At 52.8% G+C, this 15130-nt stretch overlaps 4 protein-coding genes across 4 annotated transcripts; all 4 read left to right on the forward strand.

Moving 5' to 3' along the window:
- The first annotated feature begins 2171 nt into the window (after positions 1–2171).
- HD553DRAFT_317078 (uncharacterized protein) lies at positions 2172–3885 on the forward strand. Its single transcript, XM_046180710.1, has 3 exons — positions 2172–2995; positions 3059–3148; positions 3219–3885. The coding sequence occupies exons 1-3, from the start codon at positions 2246–2248 to the stop codon at positions 3522–3524; spliced, it is 1146 nt and encodes a 381-aa protein (XP_046034101.1). The 5' UTR covers positions 2172–2245; the 3' UTR covers positions 3525–3885.
- Positions 3886–4063: 178 nt separating this feature from the next.
- On the forward strand, positions 4064–7199 carry HD553DRAFT_344862 (uncharacterized protein; the record flags this gene model as incomplete). Its single annotated transcript, XM_046183038.1, has 13 exons — positions 4064–4099; positions 4152–4203; positions 4288–4326; positions 4412–4486; positions 4572–4636; positions 4699–4770; positions 4844–4897; positions 4977–4991; positions 5057–5680; positions 5753–5973; positions 6045–6243; positions 6332–6613; positions 6693–7199. 13 exons carry the CDS (start codon positions 4064–4066, stop codon positions 7197–7199), a joined length of 2241 nt encoding a protein of 746 aa, XP_046034102.1.
- A 4814-nt stretch (positions 7200–12013) lies between these two features.
- HD553DRAFT_344864 (uncharacterized protein) lies at positions 12014–12495 on the forward strand (the record flags this gene model as incomplete). Its single annotated transcript, XM_046183039.1, has 2 exons — positions 12014–12178; positions 12247–12495. The coding sequence occupies 2 exons, from the start codon at positions 12014–12016 to the stop codon at positions 12493–12495; spliced, it is 414 nt and encodes a 137-aa protein (XP_046034103.1).
- A 1520-nt stretch (positions 12496–14015) lies between these two features.
- HD553DRAFT_276054 (uncharacterized protein) lies at positions 14016–15026 on the forward strand (the record flags this gene model as incomplete). The annotated part of the gene is made up of 4 exons (XM_046177934.1): positions 14016–14513; positions 14579–14729; positions 14796–14844; positions 14909–15026. The coding sequence occupies 4 exons, from the start codon at positions 14016–14018 to the stop codon at positions 15024–15026; spliced, it is 816 nt and encodes a 271-aa protein (XP_046034104.1).
- Positions 15027–15130: the final 104 nt, after the last annotated feature.

The raw sequence follows: 15130 nt of genomic DNA on the forward strand, positions 1-15130 counted from the left end.
TAATATATGAAAGTACTTGCAGATCAGACCGGACCAACGATTGATCCAATTGTCTACTACTTACCAATTACTCGCTACTCGTACTTGCGTCTCCATACTGATCGTGATACTCGCTACTGTGGTACAATCACAAGCCCCTTACGATTCTCATTCAGCTCCGGCTATAGACGAGTTAGACAGGTGAGCTATCCTCTCTTCACCTTCAACGTCGTTATTGTCACCTATAACATTATTGTCGCAACAGACTTACAACGTAAGATTCCAACTGCCGCAGCCGTGCATGAACGCCTATCATCTCGTCATCTAGAATTCTGAATGCAGAGTTAGCAAGCCTAAGATCTTGCTCGCCATCCTCGAGGTGGCCAAACGGCTTTCAGGGTTTATCGGATCATCGAGGTCTCTCAAAGGGACCTTGACTTGTCAAGTGATCCTGACAAGCCGGGCTGGTTTTCTTAACAGGAGGACCTCGTTTATCTTCTGTCGCTTTGAAAGGCGCTCAAGCCTCGATGCCTATCTGCTGAGGGACTTGGGAAGTGACACATATCCTAGTCAGTGAGACTCGCGCCTAGTCCTTCCTGGTGAGTAACCTTTCGCTATTGCTCTGTCATTACTGAGGCTGATCTTCTATTGATGTATGCAAGCTCCCGATCTCTCAAACGAACACGCAAATCAGACAAATATGCCACCTACCGACAGGAGGATCAAGAGACTGCCGGCTGCTATAACCTTCCGCTGGCAAGAGGTTCATGAAGACGATATGGCGCGAGATATCGGGAAGCGGCGGCGAATCTCGAAGGCACAGAAAGCCTGGGACGGCTTGATTGATCACCGATCGCTGTTGACTCAACGTTATTCGCAAGACATTGGATCCAAACGGGTTCTTTCCGACTCATCCTCGGATGAGGAATCCGGTGAGGGATCGAATGAGGGATCGAATGAGGGATCGGATGAGGGATCGGATAAGGGATCGGATGAGGGATCGGATGAAGGATCGGATGAGGAATTAAGCGAGGCATCTACCAAAGGTCCTACTCCTGGTAATGAGGTTACTCCTGGTCTTACGGTTACTCCTCGCCGGGCTGCCAACCACCCAGGCAATCGCGAGCAGGCCCCTATCACGCCTATGCACGCCTCAAGCTTTAGTCAGGTCGAACTAGGATCGAATACACGCGTATCTGCGCATACGATGCGTCTGTTGGCGATGCTGAAAGAGAGGTTCGATTCGAGGTTCTTGATGATGGATTTGGGTACACCCGGTCACCAAGACATCTTGGAGCGAGCGGAAGCATGGTGCCGAGCCAAAGGCCAAAAGATCCGCTCAGAGATCGCAAAGCTCGTGGAGAAGGGCAAGCTCGCCAAAGGGATCAAGGCAAGACAGGAGCTGGAAAAAGAACAAGTCCGCCTGGTCATCGAATATTTTGACGGCATTGGCGAAGCGCTGATGGGGAAGGTGTATTTGAGCCCCTTCAAAGATACTGGTTCGGGCCCAATCAAAGACGGTGACAGATCTAAACCGGACCTGGCCGTTCTATTGAAATTTCTCGAGGAGAAAGACAAAGCAGAGATCGGAGATTGCCTCGCATTCTGGGAATTTAAAATCTCGCAAGCATTGGAAATGAACCGCGACGAAGTCGTTGTACCCTTGATGCGATTCACCGTGAGTCTACACACGCACACACGTTCATTCGTGTACTCTCTGGCTAACCAAATCTGATTTCGACAGCAAAATCTCTCCCAAGCTCACAAGATGATTGGGCATATGATCGCCTTCAGCTGCTGTGGTAACCTTATACGGATGTTCCACATAGATGCTTTCAGCTTCAGTACCACGAAACCTGCCGATCTGAACAATCCAGACCATATTCCAGACATCGTCAAAATGGTCTCGCTATGCCTCGGCCCTGTCGAGAACATCATGTCAACTTGGCAGCCCAACAAGGAGGATCTCGCTCACATGCATCCCCAAATGGCCGATTGGACAGGGGTCGAGTTGAAGGTTTTGCCTGGCAGCAGACGTGACCTCTGTGGTCGTCGTACGATGGTCTGGTCTGTGAATTTGCGCCTCATCGATTTCCTGGTCAAGGCGTCCTGGCTACCCAAAGATATGTTGGAGCACGAGTATGACGTGCTTCAGCATTTGGCGAAGGCTGGGCGTCTGGCAAAGGCTAAGCAGCTGGCAAAGGCTAAGCAGCTGGCAAAGGCTAAGCAGCTGGCGAAGGCTCAGCAGCTGGCGGAGGCTCAGCAGATGGATCCAGCGGAGGCCTCCGACACAGCCGCAAATGACGAGGCGATACAAGCTTGCAGGTTCGATCTCCTCGAAAAGATTACCGACTGGGAAGGAATCTTTGACAGACTTCCAGCGCCCGTTGGTCTCAAGAAAGGTCGCGACCTGGTCAAATCGTCGGGCGGTTTCTCGGGTATCACCAAAGAGGTTCCTGCTTACCCGGGCGGCAATCAGCTGGAATGTCTAGAACTGGGTGTTCTGGTGATGCAGGGGCCCGTAGGAGATGCGACCTCGCGCCTTTCGCTCGTCCAAACTATCGATGTCTGCACCGATTACAATCTCAGTTTGCAGGTGTCCTCCTGCTTTGCCACACATTTCCGCGATATCAATACTGGCAATCTGCGATACCAATTGGTGGAAGGACGTACACGAGGCGTGTTGATCGATTTTGGCGGTGCGACGGTCGCCGGGAAACACCGCAAGCAGTCTGCAAGTGTAGACGAGATGATTGCGTTTTGCAAGGACGACGCCCTCTCTGCCAATCTATACTTTGTCAGTACCGTTGCGCTGGCGAATAAACAGATAGCCGAAGAATACGAGGTCGCTCGTGCGCAATTAGCGACAGCCAAAGAAACATCTGGAGACGGAAATTCGATGAACCTCGTCACTGCCCAGCGGAAATTTGACAAGGCACAAAACATCTTCGATCAGATCGTTCGCCATCGTTACATCGATGATATGGAATCCATGATCTACTACATGATCTACAATGTACGTCGCGTACTGTCCGTCTCTCGTCGCTCAACATGATCTGACTTCTGATGTGTCCTGTAGGGACTGGTCGACATCGGCGAGAAAATCAAAGCCGAGCAGCTCGCGGATCCGAAAGAGAAAGCTACCGCATGGAACAAAAAGTTCGAGGAGGTATGCGTCTAGGCGACGCTTTTGCGAATTGCATTGTCTACACAGGTATTGATCCTATTCCCTAAATCAGGTCTTCAAGAATCTGAAAGAACTCCCTAGAATTTGGAAAAAGATGATCACCGATCTGATCACGGCCGTACAAGGTTGCCGGCTCGGCTTAGAAGAGCTCAAGCGCCTCAACCCGCAGCAACCCGACCCCGACCCAGTGGAATTTACGGACGCGGAGTTCGACTGTTTCGTGAGGTGCCATCAAATCAAAGTCAAGGCCAAAGAAGATCTTCTGAAGCGAGAAGTAAAAAAAGCCGCCAAGGTCGAGCGAGACGCCCAAGGGGTTTCGAGGCAGACGAAGAAGGTCAAGCGTTCCACGGCCTGCTGATGGACATCTCGGTCAATCATCGGAAGCATTTTCGCTCGACGGTGCCGTGTCATCAGGCGATCGTGCATTTTGTTACTGTTTTTAACGATCATGTTTCTCTTTCTGCTTTTGTAATGTTGTAACCACAGCGGGGCAAGGGGGGCCGGTAAAAGGCAGTTATGTGCGCGTGTAACTGCCCAATCCTAACTGCCTCTTAGCGTACCCCAAGCAGGCCCTCAATTAACGGGCGCGTCACAGCTCGCTAGCGCCCGACGCGCTTTTACGTCTCTTGACGCGACGCGCTTATCGCGTTCTAGCACCTACACCCTCGCGTCTCGAGAAGCATGTAATAAACTTACTACTAACTACTACTACGATAGGGACTTTTCACCCAGACACATCTAGACATCTCTCCACGCTTTGACGACCCCCTAACGACTCTCTTACGACTCACCAACGGCCCGGAAAGACGCCAGTTAACGCACCACCCCTAGAACCGTCAAAACCCGTCATCGAGAAGCCAAGAAGCTCAACTGGTAAAAACACGGTCCGAACGGACAATGTCCGGTTCGGGGGAGCAGTCGGAGCGGGGTTCTGTAAGTACTCCTTATCTCCCCATGAACTGCCCCGTTAACTCACTGATGTCAGGGATGGGCACACAAGGACCGGGAGGGGAACAGCGTCGAAGCCTACGCTCCCCGTAAGTTTTACCAGTCTTGTATCCGGCCTCTATCAGGGTGATCGATAGCTAGTTAGCTGATTGTTATCTATTTGCTCTCGTCAGTCAAAAAGAACAAGGGGAAGCAGAGGGAGCAGGCTGTTGGTAAGCTTCTCAACCGCGTCAAGTGCTTCTCAACTGTCAATTAACTGACCGGTATCCCCCGTGTTTGTGGGGAGTGCTTATGTAGACCTGGTGGCCGACGGTATTGATCCTACTCTCGACGACGATGACTTGAGCGATTTGTCGAGCGATGATGAAGATGGTGAGCCAGCCACGCTTATGTCACTTCAACCTGCCTCTAACCGAGCTATAACTGACGAGTTGTGGCGCTCCTTGTTCCGACTTAGAGGTCGCACGCCAACGCCCGGCCGCCCAAACAAGTCGGAGTCCCGAGCTCGAAACTCTCGAGCAGGTAAGTCCTTACTTTCACCACCACAAAGGCCTACTTACCTGACCGTTAACTGCCCGATATAGATTGCTGCTAGAGAGCTTGCCGAGACGAAGGCAGCGGAGGACAGGGAAGCTTTGCGAGCGATTCAAAGAGAGGTGAGTATCGACTATGAGTGTTGCTATGCGTCTCCTAACCCTCCCTTAACTATCTGGTTATGTATTCTTTCAGAACCTCAAACGCAAGGCGACCTTTACCGACCTTCGTGCTGCGACCTACAAAGTCGTACGTAGTCAGCGCCATAACTCCGTATAAACGTGTCACTAAGTAGAGACTTACTGGGCTGTTTCGCGACGTTTGCTAGAACCGAACCGAGACCGTAAGTTAAACCCCCTCTAATCTGGACACTTACACGACAGTTAATCGCCATTTATTCCCTCACAGGACCTTGGGCCTATGAGGGAACCCGGACGTCTAGTCACCAATCATCAAGTGAAAGACGCAGTCAAGGTGCTACCCAGCCGGTTAGCCGCCCGTTATCACGCTGTTCTCGAGAAGCGAAAGGCCTTGCCTCCCGTCGGCCAGAATCCGACGATCAAGAGCCTTGTTCCGGTGATCCATACGCAAACGGCTTTACTGGACGAAATCGTGGCTCTGACAGGGGAGATAGCGAGCAGTTATCAGTGGGTTAGGGCGATGCATATGGTCCAGGATCATCTACGAGCCCAGCTCACAGTCGAGGACGAAAAGCTCGACGAAAGGATCAAGGCTCTCGAAGCCGACGCTGGCGGCTATCCAGCACACCCAGCACCCGCGGCTGCTCCCGCTCCTGCCCAACCGGCCCAAAACACCCCGGTAACCGGCATCACTATGGCCGATTTGAAGACCGCTATCAAGAACGATGAAGGTCTTCGAAAGGTTCTCCGTGGTGTCCTTGTCGGTATGCCCCCGAGCGATGTTCCTCAGGCCTCCGTAGCGGGCCCATCGGGGACCTCTAACCAGGCCGCTACAAGCGCGACATCGCCCACCGGGAAGAGGTCGAGACCCCCGCGAGCGACACACCGAGACGTGCGTTGCAATCACACATTGAGACTGTCACTTAACTGATGTTTAACTGCCCCCTTCCTCCCCCGTCATCAGGCCGGTGTCCATTACGCCGTCAAGAAGCTTATCGGCATGCAGTGTCACTGGGGCAGGCACCTCCGTGACAACCACGACGACGAAGGATATCTGGTCGAGAACGACTGGCCACTCCCCATGGAAGACGGCAGTTTGAAGGCCGATATCGAACTCGCCAACGGTGATGTCGAGGTTTCGGCGTGGCGTCCGGATTGGAAGGCGGTCAAGGTTGGGTCGGCGAAGTAAGTTCCTGTTATCGGCCTTTCAAGTACCTAATAACTATCCAGTAACTGACCGGTTATACGGCATTTAGATGGGCTCCATTCATCGAAGAATGTCTCGCCACCGTCAAGGATGGATGGAGGCCATTGAAGATGGGCGCAATCGACGACGACGACGCGATACGGGCCGCTATCTGCCAGTATTGTGCCACACGAGTGGGCAAACAACCGGCGATTGCGGAGAACGGAGGCAAGCCGTTCGCTGTGTGGCAGCGCCGACGATTTGGGATGGTAGGTCTTTTTTCAGGGCAAAAACAGCGTGGTTATCGAGCAGTTATATGGCAGTTGACTGACTTACCCTTGGTCTGGGTACTTACAGCTTGCCGATCGACGACTGGAGCACTTTGCAAACAGTCCGGCGAACAAGACCGTCAAATCGTCGATTTACACCCTGTTAACCGGGGTGTTATTTGTCCCCTCGCTGCACTGTGCCGACCCTCCCGATACTCGTCGATACCCGGTCCTTCCCCAAACTGGCCCAGATGAGCCCGATATCGAGACCGATGGATGGAAGGTATGGAGGCGTTACTGCTTCGACGGTAACAAGGAGGCTGCCAACAAGTGCGACGAGCTCTGCTACCCGTACTGGTTGTCTGACGAGGTGAGTGCTACGTGATGTCGTAACTCCCTAATCACTGTCAACTAACCCCGCTGTTTGATGTCCGTTTATGGCGACTTAGTATATCGGAGTCGGGGCCTTCCTCGATGCTATCCACTTGGAGAAGTATCGATCCCAAAACTCGTCGAAGCCCCGTTGGGTGGGACCTAGACGGTATTGGCCGGTAAAGAAGCCGGTTACCGACGACTTAAGGGCCAGTTTGAAGGACGACACGACGAAGCCCGACCCCGACGGCAAGGGCTGGATCATCTACCGGTCGATGGTCAACGACGAAGCGGCCCAAGATTGGGAGGCTAACGACCCACTTTTGTGGGCGTTAGTTTACCCCGATCCTCCTATCCCCGTCGAGCACCAAGGGCGCCCGTCGATTGAGACCTTGTCTCAAGCGCAGCACCGCGGTGTGTGGGAGTTATCGAGGACGTTAGTGGCCTGTCAAAAGCCCGACTTGACCGACGAGGAACTCCTCGACCTCGCCAAGACCTACGCCGCCATCGATCAGACCGAGCTCATCGCTGCCGGTGCCGCCAACATCGAGGAGGATCTCGAGGACGAGGAGATCGAGGACTAAACGGGGCCATAACTGGCTAGATTCAAGACGGTTACTAGACCGTCAACGTCAACATGTCTCTCGGGGGACTTTCTACGGCTTTGGACTTACGAAAAAAAGAAGAAAAAAAAGGAAAAAAACGAGGTATATGTATATTAGCAGGTGGGTTATGAGTCGGACATCCGACAGTTACGATAGGCCGAGGTTGCAATTCCGGTCGACGACTTTTTACGAGCAGGGAAACGAGATCGAGTTAATGTCTTTAGATGTCGTATATCTGGGCGGTTACGAGGGTGTTATAGGCCCTCCTTTTTTACTATACCATATAATGTCGGTCCCTGCCTACACACGAGTACATGCTTGGACGGCCCAGATAAGGTGATTTGGGGGATTATTGCGGCCTCCTAACTCCCATGTAGCTGGCCTGACTTCGAGCAGTGTCACGGGCTTCAGCGTGCTCATGACGAAAGGTTCGAGAGGAATTACTTCAGATGGCGCCTTGAAGGTTCTAGCTTCGTAGAGTCGAACATCCACGGCTGGGCTGGTGGCTTGAAAACGGTCGATTAACTGCCTCGTTACATGCTAGTAATAGGTCGCACTCACTGCTGGTAATAAGCCGGAAGCACAGACGGTACACGATGGTCACCAAGAGGTACAGCTCGACGACCCATGCAGACCAGTTTCGTGCTTGTATCGCCCTCGTAACTGACCAGTTGTACGTCATACACAGCTGTCAAAAGCCAGAGACCTCCCCCTGGAGTGGTGTTTGCGTTATGAGTCGTAAACGCCTTCCGAAAACAGAACAATGTGTCCTTGTAAGCGGCCAAGTTAGCGGTCCGATATGAGCCAATTGCACTCGGCCATGATTTGAAAGTCTTGTTTTGGTTGGCTATGCCCCTGTATCTAACTGCCACAGTTCGGAGCGTTATCTGGCGAGGGGAAGGGGGATTAGGGAGCTGTTCTCCTTCAAGATAGTAGTCATGAGAGGGGTCCATCTCGCTAAGCCTTGTCCTGATAGCCAACAGGCTGTGCTTAGGTGCTTCGACGAGTTCCCCATTGAACGGTGTTAACCGCTCGCTATCGGGTGCTGAACGGGCCAGTTGCAGACAGGTTTCAAGCTCCTTGATATCCCTGTTCATCTCGTCGAGTAATCTATTGGCAGCAGCGCCCGAAGACTGATCACTCTCCATAAAAGCCTGGTACTTATCAGCCAGTTGCTGGACAGTTATCCGTTCTGCGTCGGTCGTGGCATCACACAGAAGCTGCGCCTGCAGGAGTGACGACATGGCGGCCTTGTAACGTCCCTGTAACAGGGTGGTTTCGACCTGCTTGCCGTTGGTATTGATGGCCTTGAGAAGTTTGCCCAGGCGTTCGGCTGCAAAGACCCATAGCGAGTAGCTAGGGCCATGTAGCAATATATCGTGCACTAAGTGGCTCAATTGATGCCAGTTACGGGTCCGTTGTATGCCCGGGTGCAGCTTGAAAACCAGATCCTGCCAGCGACGGATAACCTCGGCCAGATATTCCACCTCTGACTGGCTTATAACAGGCCTTAATGCGAGTATATTCACCTCCGATAGCAAGAGAGAACACTCGAGCTCGTCATCAGAGAGTAGAGGGTTGTGCTGAAGGCTGGTACTGCCTAACCGTTCGTTGTGGCGCCAAATAACAGGCCAGATAAGAGGCACATAAACCTCCGTAAAGGTCCTCCATTGAGCCGACGTCTTGGTGCCCCCCTTCACATCAAGGAAATCCGTTCCGATGCGATGATAGATCCCGCTTGGTAATAACACCTGGAGTGATTGACTTCGGTCAGTTAACTGTGGGCAAACAGCCAGCATCTGCAACACTTACATGGCCAATAGCTTCACCGATCATGACGAGATTTGCGGGAGTCAGGATGCCTCTTTTTGCCAAGGCTCGTGATCCAGTGCTAATACCTACTCGAACTCTTGGCTGATGGATAACTGGGCGATTATCGGGCCGTGTCCGGGCCGTTGAGCTCGATGCGATGGCCGCTGATTGGGAGTCTCGCATCGCCCTTTCCAGGGTCATCTCTTCGATGCTACCCTCTGTGGGCCCCGTTACCGGCTCGTTAACAGGCCGACACGCAGGTGGAAGTTCATCTTCAGTGTCGGTATTGGATCTCGACGATGCGTCGGACTCTTCTAGAGGCTCATTAACCGCCAAGTACTGGCCCAGTTGTAGGCATTTTCGAAAGTAGGTTTTGTTGTTGCCCTGAAGGAGATTGTGCATGGGATCGAAGACAGTATTCTGGAATTTGTCGAAATAAGGAAGGAACATACAGGCCGTTAAGTGCCCTGTAGCGTCGGCGTAAGGGGCGTGTTCGAGGGCGGTTTTCATCATACTGTTGGTGAACTTTGCGGGCCGATATAGGGGTGGTTTATGTCCTCTTCCACGTCTAGGAGCCAAAGCCCAAGCTTCACGTTCGTACTCGTTGCGCTCCACCAAGAGGTCCTGCTCTCTATTGTGCTCATGACGGGCCTGTAACACAGCGGTTATCCCCGCGTCGGCCTTCCTCAACACACCCAGATTGTGCTCGTGCGAGTTCCGAAATGGAAAGACTAGAAAAGTAGGTGTTCGATTGAGGGCCATTTTACGGCCTTGTAACTGGCTACACTTACCATGGGTATCTGCCTGTTGCTGGTGTGTCGCTTCACATCGAGTACAGATATCCTTGAGCGATGTTTGCGAGCCAGCCCCTATTGCGGCAATTGCCGCTGGTCTATCAGCGCAGATAGCAGCCAGTACCAGGCGGCATAGACGGCCGTTAGGAAAATCTGGAGTCTTGATGGACACCGGTTCCTCCCAAGCTTGACGCAATTCTAGCATGGTAGGTATCAAGAATTTCCAGAGATTGACATGACGGGGCTCTCTCGGGCCTGTACAGGGGTAGTAAAAGGGCAGTTAAGCAGCTGAAGTGAGACCGACTTCTTCGAACCAGGAATCAACGCACCGGGAGTCAGGCCACAGCACATGATCAGGTTCTGAACCCCCCTCAAACCCTGTGGTAAGTTGACCGCTTGGAGGGAGATATGACCCACAGAGTAGCCAGTCGTAGACATCGAAGATCGACAATTGACCCAATCGACGTAAAGGTTCATGTAAATAACTGGCGGTTCACCGTCTTTTGGGGGGTCACTTATGAGACGGTTACCGTCTGGGCCCAAGATCTGATCTAGCGCTGAACCGCTCCACTGGTCCCGGTAGATCTTCTGGCCAGGGTGTTGTGAAGCATCCCAACGGGCCGCTAACTGCCGTCTTTCTTGCCAGTTGAACATCAGTTCCTCGATTCCTGGATGCGCAAGGACACGCTCGAGCTCAGATTTGAGGGGAATTCGAGCGAAGTCACGCCACCAGGTTTTCGCTTGCGATCGGTCCATCAGGTGCCCACATTCTGGGCAGATATCTGGCAGATTTCGGGGGAGCTTTGGAGAGTGGATTGATGATAGAGAGACTGGGGAGTTGATGTGGTACAATACGGCTTGACAGTCCATGTTCGGGCAGACAGGGTGGGTGATAGAGGGCACATTTGCGCCCATTAGAGATCGGACCGTCCTAAGAGTTTTGGCTGGATTTTCACTCAGAGGGGATGGGTTGACACCTCCGGCCGCTAAGTGGGTCGTAAGTACCAAGATAACGAGCGTATTGAGGGTGTATTCCACTGCTCGCCGCACAACCCCAGAGGCTGCTAGTAACAAGGTGTGGGCGTAGATCAACTTCTCCATGAAGGTTGTAGTAGGTCGATCGGCCTCGCAACTGGCCTCTAGGGGTGCAGTTGCACCGCTGATCCATGGCCTATCAATCGCTGGAGGAACGTCCCTCGGCCATAACGGGCGGAAGTCGTGAAGCTCAGATGCATAGCTGGAACAAGGTATGTCCATCGGTCCCCTATCTGCCCGACTCTCCGGCCGATACGGGGGAGATGCAAGTGATGGAGCTGGAGATGGCTGCCTGTTAACCGGAGTGTTTGGTGGGTCGCAATCGGGGGTTAGAGGATTCATAGGGTTTTCCGGGTAGTCGACCTCGTAGTTGGCATCTGCATTCACAAGGTGACCTGACGGCAATGAGGGAGGGGGAAGATTGGGTTGTAACGGCGAGATAACGGGGGTGGTGTGGGCCGGCTGTAAGGGCGAGTCTGGCGGCCCCCCAGAGCCAATGGAAAGGCTCCCCCGGACGAGGTTGTTATGGACCTCTAAACTGGCCGCTAAGCGGCGGATATGTGTCACATATGTTTTGCCGGAGATGCGACGTCCTGAAGGCCCACAACCTTGGCATCGGCAAATACCAACCGTCGATTTGGGCTAGTAATGGGGATGTTAAATGATGGTTAATAGCCTGGTGAATGCACTTAAACTGACCACCCGTTTCGCAAGCTGGTCAGGAGTGCAACCAGCAGGAGGATAATCGGTAAGAAAGTCGGATTCCATAATCGCAAGATAATCGATGATAAACACAGTAGTTAAAGAGGGGTTACAACATGGATTTGGGGGACGTGGCCGTTGAAGGACTTGTTGACAATGACGCGTCGAAGAGTTTGGACTTAGAGAAAAAAAAAACGATTTGAGGGTGTCAAAGGACTTAGCGAAAAAAAAGGGGACTAAATAGGGCCCATAAAAGGCAGTTAGGTCAAAATCGTAACGGACCTCCTGTAACTGGCCTCTAACCGGCGCGCGTGTTTTGTAACCGGCCCCCCTTGCCCCGCTGTGAACGAAACACGCTGCAAAAACACAGACAGTTTTGCATCTTTGTTACCTTATACTATCCATACCACACCCGTCGTTAACACTGACGCTCTCAGATTACGACTCATTATGTCTCCGACCGATTCTCAACCAAAGGAATCCTCGATCAAACCCGCGGCTACAGCACGACCGGTACCGACCAGGCAGTCGTCCCCTAGCATCATTACCAGATTCGTCAATGGCCTTCAGGACGTACAAGTTCTCGGTTGGGTATTCCTAGAAACGCTCTTATCGGTAAATTGACCGCTCGTCCGATCTCGTATAGCGTATAGCCAATTATTGATGATATTCTGATATGATAGCCCGTCTTGGACCCTTCTTCGTGGACCAGACCGCCGACCGATACTCCAGCTGCGTCTTGGCCAGCCTTCCGGATGGGAGGCAACCGTGTCGGAGGGGGAAACGGGGGTGGAGCCCGTTCCGGTGGTGGTGGCGGCGGCTTCAACACTGGTTCGAACAATCCGAGGGGCGGTGCCGGCAATGGGACGGGAAGGCGACTCGGTGGGATGGGGACTATGGGCGGTTTAGCTGGAAGTGGCGGAAGTGAGTGAGGGACAAGGTTCTGGTAGAGCAGGACAGGTCGTTCTGACGGTTGACGAGGTAAATGGCCAAATGGCTCATTTGACTTGCAGCCGTCGATGGATGTCGAGGCACTTGCGGCTAGATCCGATTGCCGTTTGAAAGGGACTTGGGACTTGTCTGATCGTGTGTTTTGTCTCGTCAATTTGTATTGCTTATATCTTATATCTTGTATCTTGTAGACGCTATACCTTGCGCCCTGGATTTGTCACTGACTGAGCACTTCTGCCTGACCATCGAGAGCTTGCTACCGATGTACGGTATCGTTGTAGGGGTCGGGCTGTGCTGTCGTCGCTCGAAGAGCGCATAGTACATCTCCAGCGCTCTCTCCCCAGATACAAGATACATCGATTGATATAATCAACTCGCTCTCTCGGGTGGATAGCTGCAAATCCGACTTTATCAGAATAGCTTGATGCTGACATCTACCAAGCAAAAGCGACAAATCACATCTACCCTAATCATCCCTAACCTGCCATCAGCGACTGGTTCGGCTGATCCATCGCGACGGGGACCGAGCGGCGTGTTCGGCATATTCTCTAGATAGCATCATCCTGAACCGCAGGCATGGCTTTCCTCAAACGGCCTTTCCAGATCCGCAAGCTTCATAAGGGGAAAACGAGCCCCGAGGATGAGCAGGACTCTACTCAACAAACCTCAGAGAGCACGTCGGAATTGCCCGATCAGACACAGCAGGTTAGCGTTACGTCTCGAAACGATCTGGGGTGGTCCGAGGTTGACAATTGCTGGATCTCAAGTCCTTCAAGGTTGAAAGGTCTGGTCAGATCCAACGAAACATACCCAGTGAAAATCCGAAGGCTCGCCAGATCCCCGCGGCTGGCACGATCATACAGCGGATTGATCATGACGAAGACCATCATTCAGGCGATAGCAGCGTCAAAGTAGATCCGTTCAGCCATGCTGGAGCTTCACAGCACCCCTTGACTGGAATCGACACCCAAGAGCAAGAGGTGCGTAAATTTATCGTCCATTGCGGCTCAGCCTACGGCCCGCTCATGGCTATATACGGAATGTGCTGCAGCAGCCTTATATCCCCCAGGCATCAGGCTCGACATTGACTAACACCAGACAGCCCTCGTTCCGGTTCGATGCATTCCAGGATAACGACTCGATGTACCGAGGGGGATCACGGATCAGCGTGGCAGATACGCTCAACTCGTATGGCGAATGGCCAGAGGAGGAATCGTACCACATCAGGTCACGCCGAGAAAGCTCGGCTCCTAGCAGGGATCCAGATCGCCCTGATGATGCAACGTTACGGGAAGGCGTTCTGCAAGCATTACAAGAGGCGGCGATAGGTCCCTCTACGGTAACACCTAAAGCATATCCCAGAATCGTACAGGGGACCATCGATGCATATCCCGGCGGTGCGATCAACGGGCTAGATCCGGACCAGAAGAGCATGGCAGGAGAGGTCTTTGCTGGTAGGATTGTTCACAGCAGGCCCGCGCCACCTCCTCCAATACAAGAGATGCCTGAACCGTACGAGGAACGTACGGGGCGCCGGCAAACCGGACCGTTTGCTGGTCAAACGAAATCACCGACAGATCGAGACGGTCGAGCGGTCACATTCGAAGCTGGGGCGAAACAGCCTGGATACGTACCTCCGCTGTCCGATCATCTTTCGCCAAACCAAGCACACCTTGGGTCAACATCCGCTGCCAGTCAGCCTTCAGCCGAGGATTACCTGCAAATGGGTATCGACAAGCATGAAAAGAGTCAAGGTGACGAAGAACTCTCCGAATCTGCCCATTATTTCCGCAAAGCTGCAGAAGGTGGATCTGCGGCTGGCTGCGTTTTCTATGGATTGGCACTTCGGCACGGATGGGGAGTCCAACGGGATGAAAAGCAGGCCTTTGGATGGCTTGAGATGGGATGCGCTACGGTTATGCAAAAACCTTCCACCGACATCGTTGACTTGGACCGTAGACAGAGCTTGATGCCGATGGGAACGCAGAACAAACTTAGCGTGAGTTCTCGTTCGGTGACTACGAGGATGGTCCAGCACGACTGAGCCTGCATGAGAATCTCTAGGCGGAAGTGATCATGGCAATCTATGAGGTTGGCAACTGCTTCGAGCACGCTTGGGGCGTTCCTGGTACCAAACGAAATCAGCCAAACCATCAAATGGCTGCAATGTATTATCGTCTGGGTGCAGAGCAGGGAGACCGAGATAATCAAGAGCGTAAGCATTTCTCGCGATGGTATTTCTGCGGCTTTGGATCGTCCCTAAAGAATATATCTAAAATAGACCTAGCGAACCTCCTCAGCCAAGGGAAATATGGGCTGAAGAAGGACATGTGAGATTGAACGGTCGAGCCGCCTCGTAGCAGAACACCGAACTAAAATCGAAGGCTACGTCAGGTGGGAAGCTGCGTTTTGGTACCGCGCAGCTATTGACAATGGGCTCTCCCCGATTGGCCTGTCTTGGGTGTACAAGGTAAGGTTGCTTGCGAACCAAATTCGGGCGGGATGGCCCTGATAAGCTGGCTTTTCTACTAGGACAAATACGTAGAGCCGAAAAAGAGCGGAAAGGAGGCGAATCCAGGTAACAAGGACAAGGGCGAGCGAAAAATCTGGAGGAAA

The sequence above is a fragment of the Filobasidium floriforme genome (assembly GCF_021052385.1).
Source record: "Filobasidium floriforme strain CBS 6241 chromosome Unknown HD553scaffold_21, whole genome shotgun sequence".
In the NCBI taxonomy this organism is placed as follows: Eukaryota; Fungi; Basidiomycota; class Tremellomycetes; order Filobasidiales; family Filobasidiaceae; genus Filobasidium; species Filobasidium floriforme.

Coding starts and splice junctions, on each gene's coding strand:
- HD553DRAFT_317078 (XM_046180710.1), top strand. CDS start 2,246: ATGGATCCAGCGGAGGCCTCCGACACAGCCGCAAATGACGAGGCGATA. Junction 2,996..3,058: donor TCTACTACATGATCTACAAT/GTACGTCGCGTA, acceptor TGTGTCCTGTAG/GGACTGGTCGACATCGGCGA. Junction 3,149..3,218: donor GGAACAAAAAGTTCGAGGAG/GTATGCGTCTAG, acceptor TCCCTAAATCAG/GTCTTCAAGAATCTGAAAGA.